The sequence below is a fragment of the Aythya fuligula genome, chromosome 7 (assembly GCF_009819795.1).
Source record: "Aythya fuligula isolate bAytFul2 chromosome 7, bAytFul2.pri, whole genome shotgun sequence".
NCBI lineage: Eukaryota > Metazoa > Chordata > Aves > Anseriformes > Anatidae > Aythya > Aythya fuligula.
Window position 1 is genome coordinate 11,230,266 of NC_045565.1, and position 27,333 is coordinate 11,257,598.

Consider the following 27,333-nt stretch of genomic DNA (forward strand, 5'->3'; position numbering starts at 1 on the left):
TCCAGTCCCAGCTTCTGCAGATGCTCCAGTCCCAGCTTCTGCAGATGCTCCAGTCCCAGCTCCTGCAGCCACTCCAGTTCCAGCTCCTGAAGCCGCTCCAGCTCCAGCTCCTGCAGCTGCTCCAGTCCCAGTTCCTGCAGTCGCTCCAGTTCCAGCTCCGGCCGCTACTCCAGTCCCAGTTCCTGCAACTGCTCCAGTCCCAGCTCCTGAAGTCGCTCCAGCTCCAGCTCCTGAAGCCGCTCCAGCTCCAGCTCCTACTGCTGCTCCAGTCCCAGCTCCTGCAACTGCTCCAGCTCCAACTCCAGCTCCTGTAGCCGCTACAGCTCCGGTTCCTGCAACTGCTCCAGCTCCTGTAGCCGCTCCAGCTCCTGTGGCCGTGTCAGAGAAACGAGCTGTAGCAGTGCAAGTTGACCCTGCAGAGGGCATTCCAACCCCTGTGGCAGACCCTGTAACAAAGTCAGAGAAACGAGCAGTAGCAGTGCAAGCTGCCCCTGTAGAGAAGGTGAAAATATGGTATAGAAATTCAAGTCGTTTAGAACGCAGAGAGTCTTCTGCCAATCCAGGTAAGGCTTCTGCCAAAACTAAGTATAGAGATGACGAAGATGATGACGACGCTGGGCCGTCAAGGATTCAGGAGGAGGAAGATGAGGATGCCGAAAGAGCAACAGTAACTACCCGAAGCCTAAACGAGCGCGAGCTACGAGATGTGCGAAAAGATTTTGGTCGCTGTATAGGTGAGCAGCTTGTCACCTGGCTGCTCCAGTGCTGGGACTCTGGAGCCAATTGTGTGGAATTAGACGGCAGGGAAGCCAAGCGGCTGGGATCCCTTGCTCGAGACGCCGGCATTGACAAAGCAATTGCAGATGGAGCACGACCCACCAGCCTCTGGAGGCGTCTCCTCTCAGCTGTGAGGGAAAGGTATCCCTTCAAGGAAGATATTTTATGTCTACCAGGCAAGTGGACCACTATGGAGAAGGGAATCCAGTACCTGAGGGAATTAGCCGTACGGGAAGTGATTTATGAGGATCCAGACCTCAAACAAACATCCACAGATCCAGATGAAGTCAAGTGTACACGACCCATGTGGCGGAAGTTTGTACGGAGTGCACCATCATCATATGCCAGCTCATTGGCAATAATGGCCTGGAAAGAGGATGAGGAACCCACAGTGGGTGAAGCGGCTAAACAACTCCGGCAGTACGAAGAAAGTCTCTCCTCTTCCTTACAGGCCTGCGTCTCAGCTGTGGAGAAACTTTCTGAAAAGGTTCACCAACTTGAAGAGAATCTATTGTCCTCCCCACCTGAACCAACCAGTGCCCACCGACCAAAGGAGAACACTTGGGAGAAACTTTCTGAAAAGGTTCACCAACTTGAAGAGAGATTATTCTCCTTCGCACCTGTACAAAGCAGTGTCTCAGCTGTCAGGGGTAGGCGTTCACCCACACAAGGAAGACGATATGGTGGGTACTCACCCTGTGCCACCCTGTGGTTTTACTTACGAGACCATGGAGAGGACATGAGAAAGTGGGATGGAAAATCTACCGCGACCCTAGAGGCACGGGTACGTGAGTTGCAAAAGAAAACAATCAGGAAAAAGGGATTCTCCGAAAAGTTTGCTGCTCCAACTTCCAGCAGACAGTCCTTCAAACACAGAAACGAGGAAGATTCTGACCAGGATTAGGGGGGCCCTGCCTCCAGCCAGGGGGAGGAAAGGGACAATCGAGTTTATTGGACTGTGTGGATTCGATGGCCTGGCACATCACGCGCACAGAAGTATAAGGCTTTAGTAGACACCGGTGCACAATGTACTATAATGCCATCGAGCTATAAAGGACCAGAGCCCATCTATATTTGTGGAGTGACAGGGGGATCTCAGCAGTTGACTGTATTGGAGGCTGAAGTGAGTCTGACTGGGAATGAGTGGGAAAAGCACCGCATTGTGACTGGTCCGGATGCTCCATGTATACTTGGCATAGACTATCTTAGAAGAGGATACTGCAAGGACCCAAAAGGGTTCCGGTGGGCTTTTGGTATTGCTGCCTTAGAGACAGAGGGCATTAAACAATTATCTACCTTGCCTGGTCTCTCAGAGGACCCTTCTGTTGTGGGGTTGCTGAGGGTCGAAGAACAGCAAGTGCCAATTGCTACCACAACTGTGCACCGGCGGCAATATCGCACCAACCGAGACTCCCTGATTCCCATCCATAAGCTAATTCGTCAATTGGAGAGCCAAGGAGCGATCAGCAAGACTCATTCACCTTTCAATAGTCCCATATGGCCAGTGCGAAAGTCTAATGGCGAGTGGAGACTAACAGTGGACTATCGCGGCCTGAACGAAGTCACGCCACCACTGAGTGCTGCAGTGCCGGACATGCTGGAACTTCAGTATGAACTTGAATCGAAGGCAGCCAAGTGGTACGCCACAATTGATATCGCTAATGCATTTTTCTCCATCCCTCTAGCAGCAGAGTGCAGGCCACAATTTGCCTTCACTTGGAGGGGAGTCCAATATACCTGGAATAGGCTGCCCCAGGGGTGGAAACACAGCCCTACCATTTGCCATGGGCTGATCCAGTCTGCACTAGAGCAGGGGGAAGCTCCTGAACACCTGCAGTACATCGATGACATTATTGTGTGGGGTGACACAGCAGAGGAAGTTTTTGAGAAAGGGAAGAAAATAGTCCAAATCCTTCTGAAAGCCGGTTTTGCCATAAAACAAAATAAAGTCAAAGGACCTGCACGGGAGATCCAGTTTTTAGGAATAAAATGGCAAGATGGACGTCGTCAAATCCCAATGGATGTGATCAACAAAATAACAGCTATGTCTCCACCAACTAACAAAAAAGAAACACAGACTTTCCTAGGTGTTGTGGGGTTTTGGAGAATGCACATCCCAAATTACAGTCTGATTGTAAACCCACTCTACCAAGTAACTCGTAAGAAGAATGAGTTTGAATGGGGCCCTGAACAACGACAAGCCTTTGAACAAATCAAGCAGGAAATAGTCCATGCAGTAGCCCTTGGGCCAGTTCGAACAGGACCAGATGTAAAGAATGTGCTCTACACTGCAGCCGGGGAGAACGGCCCCACCTGGAGCCTCTGGCAGAAAGAACCTGGGGAAACTCGAGGTCGGCCTCTGGGGTTTTGGAGTCGGGGATACAGAGGATCTGAGGCCCGCTATACTCCAACTGAAAAGGAGATATTGGCAGCATATGAAGGAGTTCGATCTGCTTCGGAGGTGGTCGGTACTGAAGCGCAGCTCCTCCTAGCACCCCGATTACCGGTACTAGGCTGGATGTTCAAGGGAAGGGTCCCCTCTACGCATCATGCAACTGATGCTACATGGAGCAAGTGGGTTGCACTGATTACTCAGCGGGCTCGAATAGGAAACCCCAGTCGCCCAGGAATACTGGAAGTGATCATGGACTGGCCAGAAGGCAAATACTTTGGGATATCATCAGAGGAGGAGGTGGGTCGTGCTGAAGAAGCCCCACTGTACAACCAGTTGCCAGAGAATGAAAAGAAATATGCCCTGTTCACTGATGGGTCCTGTCGTATTGTAGGGAAGCATCGGAGATGGAAGGCTGCTGTATGGAGTCCTACGCGACGAGTTGCAGAAGCTGCTGAGGGAGAAGGTGAATCGAGTCAGTTTGCAGAAGTGAAAGCCATTCAGCTGGCTTTAGACATTGCTGAACGAGAAAAATGGCCAGTTCTCTATCTCTACACCGATTCATGGATGGTAGCAAATGCCCTGTGGGGATGGTTACAGCAATGGAAGCAAAACAACTGGCAGCGTAGGGGCAAACCTATCTGGGCTGCTGCATTGTGGCAAGATATTGCTGCTCGGGTAGAGAACCTGGCTGTGAAAGTACGCCACGTAGATGCTCATGTGCCCAAGAATCGGGCTACTGAAGAACATCAAAACAACCAGCAGGTGGATCAGGCTGCTAAGATTGAAGTAGCTCAGGTGGACCTGGATTGGCAGCATAAAGGTGAATTATTTATAGCCCGATGGGCCCATGACACCTCAGGCCATCAAGGTAGAGATGCAACATACAGATGGGCTCGTGATCGAGGGGTGGACTTGACCATGGACGCTATAGCACAGGTTATTCATGACTGTGAAACATGTGCTGCAATCAAGCAAGCCAAACGGTCAAAGCCTCTTTGGTATGGAGGACGATGGCTGAAATATAAATATGGAGAGGCCTGGCAGATTGATTACATCACACTCCCTCAAACTCGCAATGGCAAGCGCCACGTACTTACAATGGTGGAAGCAACCACCGGATGGCTGGAAACATATCCTGTGCCTCATGCTACCGCCCGGAACACCATCCTGGGCCTTGAAAAGCAAGTCCTATGGCGACATGGCACCCCAGAAAGAATAGAATCAGACAATGGGACTCACTTCCGAAACAACCTTATAGACACTTGGGCCAAAGAACATGGTATTGAATGGGTATATCACATCCCCTATCATGCACCAGCCTCCGGGAAAGTTGAACGATACAATGGCCTGTTAAAGACTACCTTGAAAGCAATGGGCGCTGGGACGTTCAAAAACTGGGATACGCATTTGGCAAAGGCCACCTGGTTAGTCAATACTAGGGGATCTACCAACCGAGCTGGACCTGCCCAATCAAACCTGTTACGTACTGTAGATGGGGATAAAGTTCCTGTAGTGCATGTAAAAAATATGCTGGGTAAAACAGTCTGGGCTACTCCTGCCTCAGGAAAAGGCAAACCTATTCGTGGAATTGTTTTCGCTCAGGGACCTGGATATACTTGGTGGGTAATGCAAAAGAACGGAGAGGTCCGGTGTGTACCTCAAGGAGATTTAATACTGGGTGAGAATAGCCCATGAACTGAATTGCACCATGTTAAATAGTATATTATACTGTATATTATCACTACCATGATTACTATAGGTGACTAATTAGAATGTATGGAAAAGAGTGTAACCTGAGCATGACATAAATGGTATGGAATAAGGGGTGGATAGATGTCCTGGTTTCAGTTAGCACAGAATTAATTTTCTTCCTAGTAGCTGGTGGAATGCTGTGTTTTGGCTTAGAATGAGAAGAGTGCTGATAACACCCCGATGCTTTAATTGTTGCAGAGCAGTGCTTACACTAAGCCAAGGACATCTCAGCCTTTGCTCTGTCCTGCCAACGGGCAGGCTGGGGGGTGCAGTAAGAGCTGGGAGGGGACAGACCCAGGACAGGTGACCCAAACTAGCCAAAGGGGTATTCCATACCATCTGACGTCATGCTAAACAATATATAGGGGTGGCTAGCCGGGGGGAGGAGGCCGGACTGCTCGAGGTTAGGCTGGGCATCGGTCAGCGGGTGGTGAGCAATTGCATTGTGCATCACTTGTTTGTACATACTATTATTACTTTCGTATTATCACCATTGTATCATCATTATTATTATTATTATTATTATTTTCCTGTCTTATTAAACTGTCTTTATCTCAACTCACGGGCTTCACTTTCCATTTCTCTCCCCCGTCCCAGAGAGGGAGGGGGGAGGGTGAGCGAACGGCTGCGTGGTGTTTAGCTGCCAGCCGGGTTAAACCACGACACTCTATTATTCTGTTTAATTTGGAAAGACCTATCAAACTGATCATTTTTTCTGCCCTAGACCAAATATCAAAATTATCATCCATCATTTTCTATGCTGCTGCTGTGGTCAAGCACGTCCAGTCAGACAAGAAGAGAGAAATACAGCCACAAAACTAAACTAAACTAAACTAAAATGAAAAATATATCTATATAAATAAATAAATAAATAATGATTTTTAAAAAGTGAGTGAGCAGGCCAAATAGAGAACCATTGTGAAGAGAACACTCAAAAGAACAAGAGAGAGTAGGAAGAAATTGAATGAAATATTTCTGAACTACATAAAAAAATCACAAGAAATTGAGAACTCAAGCAAAAATAAAATAATATTATTTTGAAGTGACTTTTAAAAGAAAATGCAGGACAAGGTAAAAATTACAGGAACTATGCTTCACACTGAAAAACTAGAGATATAGCCCTGAACCTGCATTCCCTAGAGGCTAAATGTCTGCCTCACACCAGTGGTAAATAGCAACATCTCCTCCTTGACTTCCCAGGCTACTGGCAAAGGAAAATTTTAGATACCCACTTTCTCTTAGAATAAAATCATAGAATCATCTAGGTTGGAAGTTATCTTCAAGATCATCAAGTCCAACCATCAACCTGAACTCCAGAGTCCCAACAGCCAATATTTGCAAATGTAGCATATTTACGCTCACATTGAAAACATTTACATATTGGAATTGTTTGATATAGGCTTCATCACACTTGCAATAGGTGTGAGAACGTGAATTATATGAATTTATTTGTATGCAGTATCACAGCACATGTTTAAAGCATAGGTTATAATAGATAAACAATATTGAACACGAACTGGATAATGATCAGAACATTCTCCAGATTTTTTTTTTCAAACCCATTTTCAAAAATTCTATTGTAAGTAACCTCACTTCAGAAGCTCTGCACTTCTGGTTAAAAGATAGACTTAAAAAAAAAATCCCATTTTACTAGTGTTTATATTACTCCATTTCAAAGAAAACTTTTATTTAAGTAGTTTGGAAAAATAACTAGAGCATTCCTTTGACAAGTTGATTTGATGGTAATATTAGATATCCTGTTCTCTTTCAGACAGTGAAATTTTGATTCCTTCTCAAACTGGGAGTTTTGGCTGCTATTATCGGAAATTCTGTGTTTCAACACAATACAGCAAAGAACTTATTTGTCAGAACAGAACAGATTTCCAAATGAGAAGGGATTCATTCTCTCTGGTGGTAACTGGTAAAGAAAAACTTGATTTAATGTCACTCTTTCCTTTATGAGTTTGGATATTTGTTGTTGGGATTATTTTAGCATTTAATGCTAAAACATCCTGACAGTGTTCACATTGTCGTTATCACCACATGAAGCCAAATTAATGGTATAAGTTATAACCAGGAAAACAGTGACTTTCTAGCACCCATCTGCCAGTTTGTGTCTTTTTCCTCTTCCACAATTCATGGCATTTCACAAATAGCCAGATGAAACATTAATAAACAGAAAAGAAAATATAGACACTTGATTTTGCCTAAAGAAAACTTAAATCCCCTGAAACTTGGGAGCATGACAGCTCTTTGTAAAATGTTCCAAAGATCCATGAAGTGGCGGGCAGTTTTAGGCCTGAGGTTTAAGACTTGCCTAAGAATTTGTCCATTTGCCTTTCTCCACATCGCAACCTTGCATACCGATCTAATACTAACTTCTGAAGGACCCATTGCTGTCTGTGTGGACTCTTAAAAAAAAAAATTGTCTGAAAAAGAAATGGCATTTAGTTTACATTAAGTGTGCAGTCTGTTTCCACTTTTTTACAAAATATTCTTGTTGTGGTCTTTGTGAAACAGCAAGACTGTGAGAATATCTAAAAACTGAAGAGCTCGTTGAAATGGTGGGGATTGAAGAGGGAGCAGTTTAACAGAAACTGTATTTCAAAATCACTCTTGTACAAACTAACCTGGATGCTGCAGAGAGAGACAGCAAAGGACTTGCACTGTTGCAGTTCAGGTTTGTCTCCTGTTCATTATTCAGGCTTGTTCCCTGGAACAAATTACTCAGACCAGCCACTATTCCCTTCTGGATGGATCGCAAGGATTGCCGTCGGTATTCATCCCGTGCCCTGCGTGCTTTGTGGCTCCTTTCCTCATCTGCGGCTTTGGAGCGACGCACTGGGTGGAATGAATGGGAAGGGTTGGAAGGAGAGACTTTAGAAATACTAACAGCCATATACCCTTTTCCTTATTAAACAACCTACTACATTTATTCTTCACACTCCCTGGTTTTAAGAACATTCCAATTATAATGCAGTATCAAAGAGATAATGGAATAACCTTCCTGATGCTTCAAATACAGGCCCACCACTAGAAGAAGGATGCCAGACTTGAGCTACCAATGACCTGATCACTGCAGGCAACAACTGAGCCTCCACGTTACGATTACATCTGACACTTGCGTTGGGTGCAATAAGAGAAATTTTGCTGCAGGACATCTTTTCGACTGGTGGTACATCAAGTTTTACATTTCAACAGAGAATATTACCTATTACTTGATTTTTAAGTCTGTGCTTAACAGAATTCATTGCAGCTATGCACATAACTTGAATTGCAGGAGGTTCTTCAAAAACACACAATTACCTAACATTTAGGTTGCACTTTTTGTTGTTAATGCTGCTTTCTTTCTGAAGGCAGATGCTATCTGCATTAAATTATTTAAAATCATAGAAGTCTCCGTCTTGAAAACTCCAGTCTAAAAATGGCTGCAGTAACAACAGAGAAATAAATAGCCACTGTAAAGGGCACGCTGATGCTAAGGATGGGATTGTCTCCCACTTCAGTCTCTGAGATTGGATATAAAAAAACAGAATCTGTTCTGGCAGATTTAATACACACCTGTCAATGGCACCGACCAGGGATACATAAGTAAATCAAACTAATTTCCATAAAGTGAAATGATGGAACTGCAACTCTGGCCATTGCAGGTCAGACATCTATCACTAATGCTTCTTTATTTTAAAAATAGTGTACTAACAATCCTGTTGTCAAAATGGTGTGACTTAAATGTACCAAGAATCATACTGCAAATATTTGTCATCTATCAGCTCTTTCCTGGTGCCTCAAGCTCCATTTTGATGATTTTTTGAGACACAAATAACTTCAGGCAGGCAAATTATTCCAGTGCAAAACAAATCTTTAACATGCAGTGAAGCAAATATTAAAGTAGCAAGCTATTGCCTCCAGTAGCAATTATCAATCCTGCCATGACTATCCTGGCTTAGATCATACCCAATTCATAAAGTGCACATGCTATTTCTTACTTTACTGTGATTGTACCTGTGACCAGGAATACATGATATAATACCAGACAGATGCATTTCATTAGGTTGTCTGCACGCCTCTGGTTTACATTCCTGAATTAAAGCAAGCACAAGTACAAATGGATCTGTCTGAATTATGAAAAGGTTTAATGGAATCAAGAAATAAAAGTGCTTAATAGAAAATAAAACAAAATAAAACCCTCTGGGTATATGAAGGATTAAGAGGAGACCTTAAAGTTTAGCTATATAATCTTATTATAAGTAGAAAGTTATACAGGGCTAAAAACTAATCAAGAGAGCATAATAAATGAGTCATAGACGTTTTCTATGTACACAACTGGCAGAATTTCAGTTTCACTTAACTACACACCCTGCACTTTTAGCCAAATGTAGTAACAAACAGCCATACTGTACAGAAATCTGAGTAATAGGTTTCACTATTTATCTTCCAGGTCATTATTTTTAAGGGTACATAATCTTATCTAAATATGCTACTTCAATAGGTCAAGCGTACTAGGTACAACATTTCTGTGATTTATCCTTTGTAGAGCCACTGAGTAATGACTGCTTTAAACATGGACTTTGTGTCTGCAATAATGTGAGAGACAGCAAGGAAGATGAGTACAATGCTGCATGGTGAGACATTTAGAAACCAGTCATTGTTTGTTACAATTGCAGTATACAGATCGAGGGCAGACTGCCTGGAACTTTTGGGGATTCTTTTCTACTGATGTACAGGCTGATTAGTAAGGAAAAAGGCATGGTGTCTTCATGCCCCAGTTTCCTCAGCAATAGATACTTTTTTCAGTAGACATTTCTTCTGTCTTTTCACTGCCTAAAGAATCTAAACCATCAGAAGCCTGTAACCTGGAGTAAATTTTCCCAACCAGTAACAAATTTTAATATTTCTTATCTCAAAATAATGGGAAGAGCTAACAGTTTGCAACTGTTAAATACTAACATCCAGAAAAAATTTTGAAAGGATATCTGACATGCGATGTTCTCTATCCCTACACATATAGATGTCTGCATATTTTTATGTATGTATGTAAATGTATATGCATATGTACCTATACATATATATATATATACAGGGATAGAGAAAGCTGCACATCAGATATCTATGTATAAACGTATTCTTATACACACACATATATATGTATACATGCATACATAATGTAAGCATCTCTTTCACATGAGGAAGAATTTTTACTAACGTTTTCCAGCTGAAGTGTCGGAACATCGTGGTCCATAGGGATGCATAGGGTCTCTTAATCCATTTTTAAAATTATTGACTGGCTGTCAGAAGACACTTTTACAGTAAATTTATTTTTGGCATGACCCCTGTGCAAAGCACCAAAGTCAATAATCATTTTTATCCGTGAGGAGACTGGATATTTGAATATCTCCTGTTCTCAAAAATCTCTGAATCACTGCTATAGGTCCATCTATCTAGCATCAAGAATTACTACAAATATACACACACACACACAATTTATATTATATTCCTCTTCTTTTTATATTACAGAATAATGCCAAGACAGTCAAGTCTGGGAAATTAGGAATTTGATTTGTCAAGCTTGCACAAGAAATCCATAGGTCAGCCAGGTCCCCTGAGTCCATCTCCACTACCAGTTTTCTTTTTGGAAGTTGGTCATACCAAGAAGAGGTACATCCTCCTTCAGCTCAGGTACAATTCAGCCCATTTCTTGTGTGATGGCACTATCTTGTGTAGAAATGCTGACCTGTTTATATCTGCTAGATACCGATATGATCATAGTTGCAGTAGGCTAAAAAATGTGTTAATGAACCCTCCCAGAAAACTGATAAAAAGACAGAGACCTCTGGCATGATTACATTGTTATCATTACTAGAAATAACTAGCTTAGAGCTGGTTTGGATGCTTCTACATGATCTGCAGTGTGAACATACTCTAACAACACGGAAGAAACCGCAAGGCTTGTGCATGCAATAGCTCTCATGATCTTACAGGTCTTAATTTGAGTTTGCTTGAGCACTTTATGAAAACCTATAATTTCTCTGTGCTAATCTAAATGATCTTTCGAGTGAAAATGCAACACCTTTTATATTTTCAGTTAGGATTTGGAAATCCCTATTTAAAATCCTGGCAAGGTTCTAATACCAAATCATTTGATAGAGATGAAGATTAATTTCTCCTGTGCTGGGGCTGAACTTGAATCACATCGTTAGTGAAAGACTAGGCACTCTCCATTTTCTCTAATATTTTGTGATTTTGAAGGGGTGTGAATTACAGTCAGAGCTATGCAAAAGGAAAAAAAATGGCCATGAATGTGTATCCTTTTTTAAAACATTTGGTTTAATTTTACCTTCATTAATAATTCTTGAAAGCTTTTTTATGAGTAATTAGAAATGACTACTTAAAAATAAAATTCAACTTTCAGATTTTCTGAGTGCACATACAAATCACATGGTATTTTTCTGCTTCTTAATTGAAAAAAAATTCCCACAAATATTCTCTAATGTGGTTCCAGTTCAGCAATCTTTATCTAAAAGCATGTGAATAATTCCATCCCTATTCAACAATGCACTCTGAGACCTACTGAAGTTCAAAGAGCAAATACTTAAGGTTGAGTACTTGCTTACTTAACTGTACAGCTGAACAGTGAACTATTCACTTTAAAATTCAGTATTGCATCAAATGCTCCTGCCAGTAAACTCACTAGAATTTCTGTGGAAGGCAAGTACCAAAAGAACATAAATTCCTTTAAAACTCAGACCAAAAAAAGTTCATAAGAATAGTTTGTAGAAAAACGTAATGATGGCCATAAAAGGTCAGACTGGTATCCTGTTTCCAAGACCAAAAATGGGTGCTTCAGAAAAGGTATAAGAATAGAGCAAGTCACTCAATCATGTTTGCATTTTTACTGGCATAATGTCTGTCTGGAAGTGAGCGCAGCTGGTCAGACAGTATCCGAGCAATTCATTGCTTGTTACAGTTTGCAGGAGGTTGGGAGTATACTAACAGTATGCCTTTTGAACTATTCAATCAGATGAATACTTATGCTACAAGTTTTCCTATAATGTTTTATAAATCCCTTTTCTACTGTCACGCAGTCATACAATAGAGAGTCACACTCAGAGACTCTGGCTTCAGGTATTATTTATTGAATACTCTAGAAACACACAAAATGGAACAGCCTGAGAAAGGTTCAAAACTAAATCAGAATATATACATGACTCCATCCAAGTTTAGCCTTAGTTCTCACTTCTCAGTTTCACAGAATAGGAGCTTTGAACAGAGGATTTTTTGAATCAGCCTTTTCTACTATTCATCTCCTCATTTGTCAACCTATATACTTCCTCCATATATTAACTTGCAACTGCCCTCTAAAACACCCCAACATATATCTACTTCATGAAATCAGTGTGTAATTGTTCCTACGCCACCATTATTTCCTTGTAGCACTTTCTCAAGTTATTCCACGCTTGTCATTTAGTATATTAAAAAGCACTGAAATTATGTATTTCAATTAACACAGTAGTTCTATGGGCTTTTATTGTTATTTGGCACAATCAGGCAAACTGCAGAAGCAAACTGAACAGAACAACAGAAACTAATATTAGCAACACTTTGCTTATTGCCTTGGCAATAAACAGCTGAAGGATAATGTGATGAGGAGAGATGAATCCTCATCACATTCTAAATTGCATCTACTAAATAAATTAGTAGTGTCATCAATATCATTGCAACATTTGCTCTCCACAATAGCTTCTCTAGCATGGCTGCTCCTCTTCAGTACTGACCCCAGCACTGTTGAATATGAAGGGCTGACTTCAAGGAGATAAGACTCAAAGGAGCCTGGCCTTGTTCCTAATGGGCAATATGGTCTATCGCAGGTGTTTAGGAGACAAAAGATGTTAATATTACATCCGCTTAGACCTCTCTTATGTATTCCTGCATTTATTTATTGCTTAGAAAAGATGACAAATGGACAGCTTTGCCTATCTCGACTAAATTGCCTCTCAGTGTCTCAAAGGAATTTATGAAGACAAAATGAAAGGATTGACACAGAAAGGGGAAAAATATCCCTGGAACTGAATTTAAAAGTGAAAAGTGTGGTGAACCTGAGATACTAGCTCATTCCTCAGCAGTTTAAGATGTTTATATTTGTTGTTACCTGTCTGCTGGAGGTTCTGTTTTTTAAGCAAAGTTAGAGAAACAAAAGATGCGAACATTCCTCAGGAAGCTCAGTGCAGACTGATGGCAGACTCTAAACCAGTGCAGGAACTGGTTTCAGCTAAGGCACTAAATACTGCATCTTCATATCTTAAACTGTCACAGCCATCTGCTAATGGAAGGCAGTTCTAAGCCCTCAAACCAACTGGGATAAACTGAGACACTGAGATAAGCATAAGAGGATAAACAAGGACATGATACACACTAGTCATTAGTCTGCAGTTAGTTTAATGCTAAATCAATTCTTGATAACAGCATAAACTCTGACAGCGCAGAATTTATAGTAGGCTGCAAGACTCAACCAGCTAGATGGTGCGGACCTTTTGTTTCGCCACAGCAGCACTATTATTGTTGACCACGCTAGGTATCAAAAGTGCATGAGCTGCAATCAGTCATCCTTTTGACCACAACCACACATCAATATAAGTAGTGAAGTATAGAGACTGAGGGTGACAAAGGATGGACCAATAATTTAGAAGTCCTTCAAAGCATAGAGAATGCTCCAAACAAAGCTTACACATGAAAAAATACTGGTTGTAGATATCGGTCAGCATACGATGCAGTTGAAAGTGTTCTAACTGACACAGACTGCCATTACAGAAATCATGCTCAAAGCATTTCATAGCTTGTTCCTTTTCTCTCTGCCTCTTCCTAAAATTTCTCTGTTGTATTTCTGGTGTCTGTCCTTCCACAACCTGCATTCCTTGACTAAACCGAAACAACAGTTTCAAAACCTGAGTTACCTCTTTAAAAGTAAAATAATTACACTAGTAAGAAAATTATATCTATTTTTAGTGAAGTTTATAGTATTTTATTTTGTTGCCAATGTCAGTATAAAAATCGGCTGGATTTTTTCTTTATAACATAGTTGTAAATGTATTTTCTTTCCTTATCTACCATCAAAGAAGTCCTAAAGTACACAATACCATCCTGTATGCTAGGTTGCCAGCTGATGCTAATTTGACAAGACCTCAAAGACTATTTTTGACCTAACTTACGCTGCTGTTAAATGCTCAAAATATAAAAAGCATCACTTTTCCTTTCAGAATAAGCACATACACCTGGATTTAGATAATTCTTCAGAGAACAATTACATTTTCCTTATTGACAGTGGTACCATACAGAGGTTTAATTGATCAAAAATGGGCATACCATGCTACCACCTTGGGAAATGGCACCAGTACATCTTATATAAATTTAATTAATTTTGTACAGAATGATTAGTTGCTACATCAATCCCAGGTAATAGGATTTCAGAAACTATTCTTTGGGAACTCCTGAAGTGAGCAGTAAAACCATTAAATAAACTCATCACATATTTTGAAACATTTCTTTTACTTCTGTCAGGAAATAAGTTACACTACAGCAATATTTTTCCTACTTCATGAGGTATTTCATGCAACACACATACTGTCAGCTTTCTAAAGCTCTGTTTTCAGTATTAGTTGATTAAACTCTAATATCCCCTAAATAAAGCTAAAACTTTCCAAACATCACATTTTCTTTTTCTGCAAAGTAATCAAATCACTTTAGCTGTGGGAAACAAAAATATTCTCCCCCTAACAAAAATACTCAATTATACAATAGACTTTAGATAATTATTAAGTATGCCTTATTACCAGGATGTGGACTTTTCCTTATTTGCAGTCTGTATACAAACAGAGTCATATAGTTGTTCTGTTCCTTACAGGTTTTTAAAAAAACACTAATATATTTTTAAATAGATCATGATGATGATATCAATAAAGAATTTCAGGGTGACTAAAAAGAAACAGAATCTCCATATACTGAGAACATCATCATAAGGATTTGTTCCAGGGCAACAATCTGTGTTATTTACTGTAATCCTTCAAAATGAAGTGAGTTTGAGTGCTGAAATCATAGCTTGACCCCATCACCATATGGAAGGAATTAAAATACAGATGAAGACAGATTTTACCTCTTCAGAGATAGTTGAGGACAAGCTGTTCAAATAAGTGTGTCCAGAATTATTATTACTAAGCCAAAATTACATTAGACAAAAAATAATGATCTCAGTCACTGTTATGGGTACGTTACACTTTTTTCCAAGGCATTGACATAGATTCTTATTCAGAAAGAAATGTGAAATTGGTAAACTCATAGCAACTGTCATTTGTAAGTGCGTGTTGGTGATCTCCTGCAAAATAATACAGCATTTTGCATTGCTCTAGGTATAAGAGATCTGTCACAACACTTCTTTCCACTCTAAAAGCAAACAGAAGCAGACTTTTAGAAATACACAAATCCTGTGAAGGTTATTTTACTCACACTGTTCTTCCCACTCCTGGTCATCGTCACTGTGTTGACTGTGCTGCTGAGCTTGCTTGAGGCTCAGATACAGCTCTTTTGCTCGGATTTCCTCCTGCTGCCTTATTTGTTCTTCACCCTTTTGTCTTTCCTCTTCTTCTCTTTTCTAAGCAAAATGAAGTAAAACAGAGGTGGCTAAAGAGGAAGAATGTGCCAAAAGTTAGGACACTGATTCAGTTGTTTCCTACCAAATTAGCTATGTTACCTTGACAAATCCTTATTTCTTTTGACTTAGGGTTTCTCACCTGTCACAAATAGGCATAATAGAAACTTTTTACCTCTTACGGAATTTCTGAGAAAAACATGTGTCACAACATCCTTATGTTGTGAGATGCACAAATATCACAGCAATAAGGAACATCTAAGTACCGAAGACCTGAAATGTATAAGGAAAACATGTTTCATTACGTGGCATCAGAGCCTGTGTTCTCCTACAATTCGTAAGTAGTGCTTGTTCTCAGTCCACATGTACTCCCACTGTAGGCATCACTCTCACTGTAGAGCTATGTACATCTTCTACAGGATCTGTACAATTCAGAAGCTGATTTACTGATGTTCTCCGTTTAGCAATTGTCACCGCGTGTCATCAATACTAACACAGAGAGTAACGTTCTCCAAATATCAAGACCATTACATTCTGGAAGAAAATCCAGATCCTTCAGAACACACCAATCAACTAAAAGTAACATACACGTAATTTCCCTTGCAAAAAGATCTTAAAGGAGATGGAAATGTGACAGAGTACCTCTACAGCTGCCCTTCCAGATACATCAATAACTCAACTGCTTAGTTAGTGCAGGAATAGGAATCCACATCTGTGTTTTTTTCTTTGTTTGTTTTTATCAATTTTCCCAATTTCATTGTTCAACTGATCTCTAAAGACAACAAAATTGAACTTCATGCTGTGCACAAAATTATTTCAATAAGAATGGGGCTCTTTAAATTTATAATGGGAACACTACCTTTTGGGTAACAAACTTATGAATAAGTTAAAAAAATATATGTCTTCCTTAAACAACATTTGTTTGTTAAAGGACAGAAGTGGAACTTCATAAGATCTTTGCATTTTCCTAATTTTGTTTCTTTTGGGTGGGATTTTAATGCTTTATTGCAATAGGACCCAATAGGACTAGCAATAATTCAACACAAAGAATGGGGGAAAAAAAAAAAAAAAAAAAAAAAAAAGGATTACTTTAAATTGGAAAACAACTTTCTCAAATCCACCAACTTTCATTGATGTATTTCAGCTAACAGTTCTTAAGTACAGACTCTGCACCAGTAATTTCTTTTTTATTAAGGCATCGTGTGATGTAAACTCTGAAAATTGTGTTCAGATGAGATTGTTCCTTCTTTCAAAGGGGAATCGGACACATTTAGCTTCCTTCACTTGTGCCCAGCAAACTTTTTGGAAGGGCATACTTTCTAATTTTGTAAATAAATGTGGTATGTTGGATATCTTCATAGTTTTCATCACAGCATGACCCTAACAATCCATTGCCTATTTTAACAAGTACTACAACTATGAGTGGAGAGACTTTTAATAGGGAACTTAAAACTGACTTCTAGTATGCTCTGAACTCACACTCTGTGCGTTCAGAAGATGCACAACTGAGCTTTCATGATGTTGCCAATAATGCTGCGAAAAGTGTCCTTGACACCTATTTTCCACATGTGGGTTCTTTCTGTTCAATGTTTGAAGATGCTACTTACCTGAAAGTTCAAACTTTGTGAATTGTAACAAAAAATTCAGCTTCATTTTAGGCTGACAGGGCCTGAACTACTCCAAAAGCTATATTAATTCAGTAAAGGTATATATGGATTAACACTTTACTCCAGTAAATACATTTTGTTTTATAATATATTGGAAAAGTACTCCTTTGAAGTTGGTCTGTCCTATTTTAACTCCTGCAGTAGACAATTAGGAAAAGTGATCTCAATATAGTAATATTCATGTCCAAACAATGTTGGTGTTTAACACCTATAAGAGTGACAAGCGTACATGTTTTTCCAGTGGTGAAACTGATGTCTGGAATACCTCCCTGGGAAACAAGAAATTTTATACCCACCATTGTGAAATAAAAGGTTTTGTGCTTTTTTTAACCCCTAATTCTCTCCAGCTCTGCAAAAGTTATATGTTGCTGTCAACCGGGAACCTGGAGTTAATCGAAGACAATTTTATTTTTTTCAGAAGACCGCTTTTCAAAGCAAACAATATTGTTTATATCTGTGACCCCTGGAAGCTCAATGATAGCCTGATACAACGGATGGAATCAAGACTGTTTGGCTGTTCTGGTCAGGAATCACAATGGCATGTTTAAGGAAGAATGACACATTATATTTGCATGAATATGGAAGTAACAACATAAATCTAACTGTGAATAAACAAGGACAGGTGCCTTGAGTTTCACAGGGGTGGTTTACTTCTGAATAGTCAGCCAGCTGACACAGCTCTAAATGCGTTTGTCCATTGACAATTCAAAAAGACTGAAAAGTAGCAAGCAATTAAGCAGTGACAATCAAACATCATCTTCAGAGTGGGAAAATGGAACAAATACAAATCTACACCCTTCTACGCCCTAGAATTCAATGATTTTTCAATTTCCTTAAGTAACATAAATCAACATTTCTCCATTAGGCTCCGCTGAATGCCACCAGTATATGCCAGAGGATGTCTCTTTGATTCTACTAAAGCAAATCAAAAGACCTGAAATATTGAGTATTAGTAGTGATGTACCTGTGTAGTCAATAATAGCTTTATAACACATATGATATGTTATAGGCTGCTGTTATTATTTCTGCAAAAGAAAAGCCTGAAATTGTTCTTCAGTTCATTTTTCATATTTTAATGCTAGAATCTTTGATTGTTTCTAACATTATCCTCCCATTGTTATCTCCTGAGTCCTAAAAAGATTAGTTGAGTGGACAATTCATTATTTTTAAATTGCCAATGCTTCTAGGAAGCACTGATTTCAAAGCCCAGAAGCTTCTTCAGAATAAAAATAAATAAACTCTCTTTGTATATACCTCATAGAATTAAGGTTTTCATATTTCAGTTGCTAGTAAATGTTCTCAATCCCTTCTTGGAAAAAGCAATCAATTCTTTATTCTTATGAGGAAAATATTTATTCACCAAGCTTCAGTGCTTAAAAAAAAAAAAAAAAAAAGATCCAGTACATATAGGCCGTCCTTTCAGGAAGGCAGACCAAAAGAGGTAATTCTGGGTTATCAGAATGTTTTCTATTCAACATCTCACACCAGATGTACCAGAAAGTACCAGAAAGTAAACTAAATATGAAAACAAAACAAAATAAATAAGAACAAAACCAAAATAAACAAACCATCCTACAGCATTTTCCCTGAATCACACAAGATTTGTCACAAGTTGTTGTTTTTTTTTTTAAATGCAGCTGCTGTTGAATAATTTGTAATATAAAGATGAGAATACCTAAAAAAACAGAATTCATTCTGTTTGAGTTCTTGACAAAAAGCAATAGCGCCTAAGAAAGCTGTACTTCTTTCTTTTTTTTTAGTGAGAATAAGGATCTTCAAGTCAAAGAAACAGCAATAATAATAATAATAATAATAATAATAATAATAATAAAATCAACACTGCCACTTGACTCTGAATTCATGAAAGTTTTTGTATCATTTTCCTTTTTATAGGGATCTAAATTGTAAATAATATTTATTCGCATTAGCTCATGAATGCGTGTGTAAGTATGTTTTGCAACCCCTAATGGTGAGGAGAAATGATACTTCTTAGCATGACATAGGAAAGAAAACTAATCCTTTGGATAAGTAGGAATAACAAGTGTACATTATTATTTAAAATGATCAATAATTGAACTTTCCACATATACTCCACTGGAAAAACAACAGCACCCAGTTTATCTGCTTTTCCCTGTGAACCCTATCCTGCCCATCAGAGCTGAAAGAAAAGAGCTAGAATAATCTACAAACATCACCTCCTGCCTGACAGTTGAGAGTGACTATTATACTGTGGGCCCTGACCCTCCCAGCTCTTCCAGAATAATTAGGAAGGTGACAATTCAGTACATGGTTGAAAATTGCCAAGAAATACCAGCCTGCTGCAACAAATTATACTGGCAATTCAATAGGCTAAAGTAATCCTCCCCAGCTTTAACTCCACTGGAGGATTTGAACATGCTAAATGATCTTATCTAGCCTCTGGCATTTGAGCATTTACCACAAACTTGTTACTTATTACTGTAAATGTGTGTCTCTCAGTGTTTGATAGCTCTACTACAGCCAACTCTAAATAATATTTAATCTTAGCCATGGTTAGCTTCTAATGTTTCAGTCCAATGCAGATGAGAGATTAGGTCAGTATTCAGTTTCTGCTGCAGGAAGATTTTTAAATGCCTTGGGGAAAAGACAGAACGCATCACTTCATTGTTTTCCGATGGAAAACTGAGCTTCTGGTTGCTCAGGCTCTCAGGGCATCTCTGGGGAGCCCTTCAGGATGCAGGGCAGCTGAACGACTGCCACCCAGCTCAGGGCAGAGCCTACCCAATGTGTTTTTTACAGCAGCCCTCTCCAAAACAAAGGATGCCTGGGATTCCCTCTATGCTTCAGACTGTCAAGAAGCATCCCTGGCTCTTCTGAGAGCTGAAGCCACTCTGCTGCATCTGAGCTGCTGTGAATGTCCTGCAACCCTTCAGCAGTAGGCCTTGAGCCAGGGTGGGCATTCAAGCCACCTGCCACGGAGCAGAGAGCACAGCTTGCCTTCAAACCTGAGTCCTTAGGACTCCCAGCTCTGAATAAGGGAATCTGAAAAACCCAGGGCCCTGGCTCCAGGACAGCCTGCTGTCAGCAAGACGGACACAGCAGGACCGAATTCAGAGATCAGCATTCTCCACAAACCCACCTGGCAGTTTCCAGCAGAGCTGTGAGCGAATACCAGCAGAAATATGTCCAACTGCCTGACAGCCTTTTTCTGAGAAAATTCTCTCACTTGCCTCAGAAAGAAAAGTGTTTGCAAAAACTTATTTTCTCTACTACCACTGTCTCAAAACAAACACAGAGTTTGCATCACTTCACCGGTCCATGCATGAATTTGCATGGAGATAAATGTCAGCAATGCAGCCATGCTTTATGTAAAGTCATGTTTCAGACACCAATATGCCCCAGGACACACTATTCACATATAGCGCATATGAGCTGGTGCCAACATTGTACTCTGGTTCGCAAAGGCCCTCATTTACCTGAGATACAAAACAAAGGTAAGAACTGTTGCTGATCAGGAGACATCTGAGATTTATTAAATGTGCTGGAGCACATTTAATAAATCTCAGATGGGTAACTTGCCATAGATCCAGTGACAATCCCCTAGGAGTTTATCCCTGCATCTTAGGGAGTGTTCACAGCTTGAATTCTTGATACGTAAACTATCCTCATTAGTGGCTCAGATGTTCCCATTTGCCCATGGGAAATGTCATAGCTTTGCTGGTTTTTACTAGAGATCCAGAAAAAGAACAGTGGCTTCAGCAGCACAATCATTATTGATGTCACTGGGGAAAAGATTTTTCTTTAAAGTTAATATCACAGTTCCTCACATGTAGGATAGGAAAACCTTAAGATCTGATTCCCAGCAGAAACTAAACAGCATTATTAAAGAGGCAACTACAAAGAAAGAAAATAATTTCTGAACCATCGTCTCACAAAAGAGGACGAAACGAAGCATTACAGAATTATTGCAATTGGGACTGAATGGACCCATTGGATTTTTGGAATGAGTTGGGTGCAAAATGCCAGCAAGAAGCTGTTGTCATATTCTTGGATTCTAAATATGCTGTCCTTGGGAGAGAGTTCAGTGTTTTCTTGGCACAGCAAAGCACAGAGACAAAATTACAGCTTATTTTCACTTAAAGATAACAACAGGCCCACTCAGGTGCTTGATATTTACTTGGAAACTAGTGGTTTGGTTCTGTTTTCAGATCAGGACAGAATGCTCATTGCTATGTCGTAAGTCCACAGTACTGTAAATTTTGATGGTGACATTCTACTGTATTCCTAATCCCTACACCTGGCAGCAGCTATCTGAAGAATCAGATCCACAGTACTTTTGGGCACAGGAAAGAACTCAGGCATGTGTTGAAATCTCATTCAAGTCAATGGGACAAAGTGTGTTCTTTCTATTAAGTACAACCTATCCTTATTAGAGATGCTTTCCTGACCTGGAGCCCTAATTACTCTTTTTCTTCTCTGAAGGTTGTTTCTAAGCCTGTCTTCTTTCATGAGAATGAAGACAGCAAGGACATAGAAACTCTTGGATTCACACCTTTAAAAAGCTCACTTCACTCACCACAATCCCAACAGGAATTAAAGGTCACAAACTTCTTCAATCCAAAAAAAAAAAGGAAAAAAATGTGGCAGGAAATTATCACACACTATTACTCTCTTGTTGCCTATCAAAAGAATAAGGATTATTTCTCTATAAGCACCACCGTCATTACAACTCCCACTAAATATTTTATTTTTTTTGCATGAAGAAACACAATGCCATTAAAATTGATATGCCACTTTTGATTAACACACATGGAATTTTTAAGAAGCAATCTAGCTTTATTGTCAACTGTGCTTATATAATCATATTTGACAGGTATCTGATGTTGTCATAAAGATAGTTCTTCACTATTAATATTTTCTTGCTTTATGAAGACCACAAAGAACTGAGAGAATCTCTCTTATTTCTAAAGGTAGCTGAAGGATACCATTCTCCCCTGGCTGGCTGAGGCTCATACCTTTAATTTGCTCTGCACATTGTTCAGGACTTTTAATGACAGCAGCTGATAGAAGTAGGAAATGGTGCTTATGATCTCATAGCCTTTGTGAATTTGCAAAAAGATTAATGACAGTAATTGGCTCTCCTATTTGTCCTTTGCAATAGGTGCATAAAACAATAGCTGTCCTCAAACTGCAAAAATAGAGCAGTCAACATTTATATTCTAGCATCATAAATTAAAGGCGTTTCTGCTTGAGAAACACCAAGGAATGCAATATTTTTCCAATAGCATTGGAAAAGGAAACAGGAGTCATCTTTCACTCTGATATGTGAGATATCATTTATCTAGTGCAGACAGCTTTAAAGTCTCGTGATAGGTCAAGAGGCATAAAAGTGTTTTAAAAACAAGATTTTGCAATACAATGTAGTTAGAAATTAAACGCATCAGCAGAACAGACAGAGTTTCAATCTCACAAGTCATAATGCTTCAAAAGGATAAAGCATTAGCAGACAGTTTTTCATTCCCCAGTTTTGGAGACTACTTTAACTGCAGTCTGGTCATCATCACAGGATGACTACCAGTGCATTAAATATTTTAAACCTGTTAAAGTGGGCTTGCTAACTGATCTGCATCTCATTCCACACCCTGAATCATTTATGAAAGGTACATTTCTTCATGATTTCAATGATTGCAATCATACACGAGTAGACTGATTAATTCCTCTTCTTCCCAACATCTCTAGTTCCATTTTTGCAGTTGGAGGTAGATGCCAGCAGTATAACCTTCCTGTCTGGGTACCTTTCCTCTTATTCATGGAATAAGAGCTTGTAAATATTTCATGTACTTCGTCCACTGCACTTTTATAAAAGGAGTAAAAGAGGAAGGACAAGGAAAGCCAAGTGAAATTAAATAAACCAGTGGGCAGAGATGCTACTGTGACATTACCTTTCCATCAATATGACTATGAGCAGAATTCGGTGGCATTCTTTTAGAATTGTAGAAGATCGGTATTCCTTAATAGAAAAAAAAATATGGCTGTTGATCTCTAAGAGTTTCATAATTTGCTCATCCAGCTTTTCGAAAAAATCTCTTTAAAACAGAAGAACAACAGTGAGCTTGTGGACATTTGCCCCATCAAGCGCACTGTAAATCAACCACAGAGATACAAGTGAACAACTCTGTATCGGTCTTTGTTCAAGAGGCCTTTGCTATCTGCAAAGCAGAGGAAGGAGCATTTAATTAGTTGCTCTGCTCATTATTCATACATTAATAAAGCCACTTGAAAGGTATAGTTTCATTACTCATTGACATCAAATTTCAAAGGCCCTGTTCTCTCCTATGAATTCAAATTAATTGTGCAAAGGTAAATCAGCAACTTTGCGCCGAGGAAGCTACAGGAACTGTCCTTGCTTTGTGCTACGCAGCCACCCTCAAATCCCAGTCCCACAGTGTGCAAAATAACAAGTAACTTGCTGACTCTACCTGGTAATCAAACCACATAAACAAACACTGAGTTTTTCGGCATTTGTCCCGTTACAGAAGGATGAGGAGGGGGATTCCATCCACAGTTTCCTCACCTTTAATCACCATCCCAGGAAGAGAAAGACATTGGCAAACTGGCAGCAGGGGACAGAGAGAAGCATGCAGACGAAGTCACTGCATGCAGGCCTCCTAGGAGTCACGCTTTGCTGCAGACTTTCTCCATAGAAACCCAGCAGCACCAGTCTTGTGCTGTATACATCACAGCACACATCCCAGACTCAGGAGACTGTGGTTATTTCTCTGCACACTAAGACAATTCTACTTTATCATCTTTAAGCAAGTTTTTATCATGACAAGTTTTTATCATGACAAAATAATAAGCAAGTTTTTATCATGACAAAATAATATGAAAGTTAAGACACATAGGCCTTCATTTCCTGTTTTGTTTTCAAAGGGTTATTTTCAATAAGAGAATCTGGAAAAATATTATTCCAAACTACTGTTAATGCACTATAACTGAGTTCATGGAAAATTCATGATGGAGTCAATAAAAATCAGGTAAAGGAACTTCTTGCAACTAAGCCAACTGGGCTGTTCCCACATGTTGAGTAGGAGAAAGATCAACCCCTCATTTCCTTAATGAAAATAGTGACAATTTTTAAATTAAATATGTGAGCAACCTACATAAAATACACTAGCTTAAAAAGATATATGTCACGATCATACATTTTTCCTCCAGTGTGATTCACTCAGTACAGCTGACTGAACAATTCTGTTAATGTGTGAGCTGAATAACCCATTTGATTGTCCTGACACTTTTGAATGAGATATGTAATTTTTTCACATCACTCACCCAGCTGTTCTGATGAACACCATGTAGCTATTTGCATATTCCAGGATGAAAAATTACAACTCTGGTTCTTAAAGCTTATTAATAAACATACACTGAAGGTGACAAGAACTTTGAATCTCTATAAAAACACTATTAAAAAAGCTAAATGTGATTCTATGCAAACCTTCAACTCCTCCTGAATTTTTTCCTCCTCCAATTTGGCAGCTTTCCGATCTTCTATTTCTATTTTCCATTTTTCTGCCACTATTCTGGCTTTTTCTTGAGCCATAGCATCCCGGAATTTCTTTGTAATTTCAGCTTCTTTTTGTCTCCTTCAAAAAATAATTTGAAAATAAAAACAATTTAAGACACTGTTCTTTTTTTCTAAATTGAGGATCAAATTTTAGTCAGTAACTGGTTGCAACATATAATTAGCATAAGACATCATGGAAATATACAAGGAAAAAATCAAGCTGTATTTAACAGGAGACTGGATTTGAGAAAACCATCCAGAAAGGAGAAATTTCAAATTTTTCATAAGTGACCAATTAATAAAGCATCTTCCAAATTAGAGAAATACTTCTTGGATGTTTTGTATTCATACCCTATGTTTTTGGTTCCCTGGCTGAAAACATAGATTTTCCTGTCAGTCTAGCAAACCATGATCAGGAATTTATTGTCTCTCAAATATCAATGATAACGCCTGCCAAATTTTAACACTGGAGTGTTTATTAGTACTGACAATCTAAAAAGAACACAGAGCACAGGCTGAAGCCTTTAATCTCTGCTTAAGTATGCAATCACTATAAGCAAGAAGAATCTGATATGAAAAGGAATAATACAGAATAATCTGGTATTTAAAGTGTCACTTTTGAGCACTGTACTGCAAAAGGAAGTGCAAGAGGCAGGTGGCCTACTTCCCAGCAGCATCAAGCTTCAAAACAATTTTGAATTGCTCCCAAAGCTGGAAGAAGCCTTGCTTGAAACACCAGCATGTCACTTTTTGTAATCAGTTTCTGAACTGCTGGGATAAGAACTAATACAAACAATATGCACTTGAAAACAATTGCAAAAACAATTCTATGTACAAAATCTTCATTGTGGGCACAGATGTGTGCTGCAACAAATATTTCTAATTTAATCATCTCAAAACCAGATTGTTTCATTTTTATTTATTGACATACTGGCCAATGGTTTAGGAAAATTCCCCTAAAGAAAAACATTTGATTCCTTTTTTTTTTTTTATGTGAAAGAAGATTTCTGTTTTTCAATACTCAATAAAAATACAATTCAATTTTTCACTTGCTTAAAAATTGTCATAACAAGTGAAAGAAATGCTCAGAAGTCATACATACAAGGTTTTACCCACCATTACCTGACACCTTCCTACAAGGTCATATCTCCCATTATGCCAAGTGAACCCTGTATTCAGATTCTTAAATCCTCACCATAGCTCCTCTGCCTCCTTCTGTGCTTGTTGCCTGGCTCGTTCTGCTATTAGCTCCTCTGATATCTGGTCATATGGCCTGTCGCCCGGGGCTTCTCCCATAACCCAGACCCAGACCTCACCATCTTTCCCACATAGCCACTGCACGTGCTTGCCATCACCTGCAACAGCCAACAGAAGAAAAGAAGAAAAAAAAAGACATAAGTACTAGCTCAAACTCTTTCATAAATATAGATGAACAGACAGGAAATCTGTAATTTAGAAACATTAAGCTTGTAATTTACAATTCAGAGCAAAACATCACCAAAAGGTTGGATGAAATCTTCAGATTTGCCCAACCCACCAGAAAGGGTAGGTACACTTCAGACCATAAAATGTTTAAAGACTCATTGTTCCACAAAAATATATTTATATATTAATTTTCAAACATATTCCCTGGAATTTAGATATTATGATCCATTTTTCATTGCTGAAAGTGCACTTTTTTCTTGCTTAATTCAGCAAGGATGAACAAAGGGAATGGAAAAGAGATGGAAAGAAAAATATTAAAAAATTTTAAATTTTAAAACACCAAAAAAACTTGTGTGTTCCTTACAAAATAGATGTTTGGTGAGCCTTCATGTCCAAGAGTCAGCTGAAGGCTTCCAGCTGACTACAAGTGGCGCTAAATCAGATCCCATACGAATACATTTAAAGTCATTTAAAAAAATAAATAAAATAAATAAAGTCAATTTTGTTTTATTTCTTGCTAATAGATTGAAACTGTTCTTCACAAAAGGATATTCCACCATAAAGACTATTGCCAAGATAGGCAACAAATTTATTTCAGAGAGCACAGACTGAAAGGCCACAAGGTATCAGCAGTTCATCTCACTCCCTCTGTATTGCATTCCACAAGGTTTCACCCTCTTGCCCTCGTATTTGAGATCAGTAAATTCTGCGTGGCCATGTATTATCATCCAAAAGGCCTTCTGTCTCAACTGAAAACACAAAGAAATGGACAGTCCACCATTCTCCTAGCTAATTTTCCTACGATCATTCCAGTAGGATGAAAAGAAAAGAAACCTAGTCCTAACCTGATGGCTAGTCTGCACCTCCAGTCTTTTTACATAGAATCATACAGGTTGGAAAAGACCTCTAAGATCCAACCTTTAACCTAGTACTGACAAGTCCACCACTAAACCATGCTACTAAGTTCTACATCTACAGGTTTCTTGAAGACCTCCAGTGATGGTAACTCAACCGCTTCCCAGGGCAGCCTGTTCCAATGCCACAGAACCCCTTCAGCAAAGAAATTTCTCCTAATATCCAACCTAAACCTCTACTGGCACAACTTGAGGCCATTTCCCCTCATTTTATCACTTGGTGC

General features: G+C 39.3%; 1 protein-coding gene across 1 annotated transcript in view; it reads right to left on the reverse strand.

Annotated features, from left to right (window-relative positions):
* The window catches only part of SH2D4B (SH2 domain containing 4B), a 70,414-nt gene that overhangs the window by 31,054 nt on the left and 12,027 nt on the right, over nt 1–27,333 (reverse strand). Inside the window, exons 2-5 of the mRNA XM_032191420.1 lie at nt 25,966–26,125; nt 24,702–24,849; nt 15,419–15,563; nt 7,555–7,765 (exon numbers count right to left, since the gene is read on the reverse strand). Coding sequence (XP_032047311.1) covers nt 7,555–7,765; nt 15,419–15,563; nt 24,702–24,849; nt 25,966–26,125 — 664 coding nt within the window. The remainder of the gene's footprint in view (nt 1–7,554; nt 7,766–15,418; nt 15,564–24,701; nt 24,850–25,965; nt 26,126–27,333) is intronic.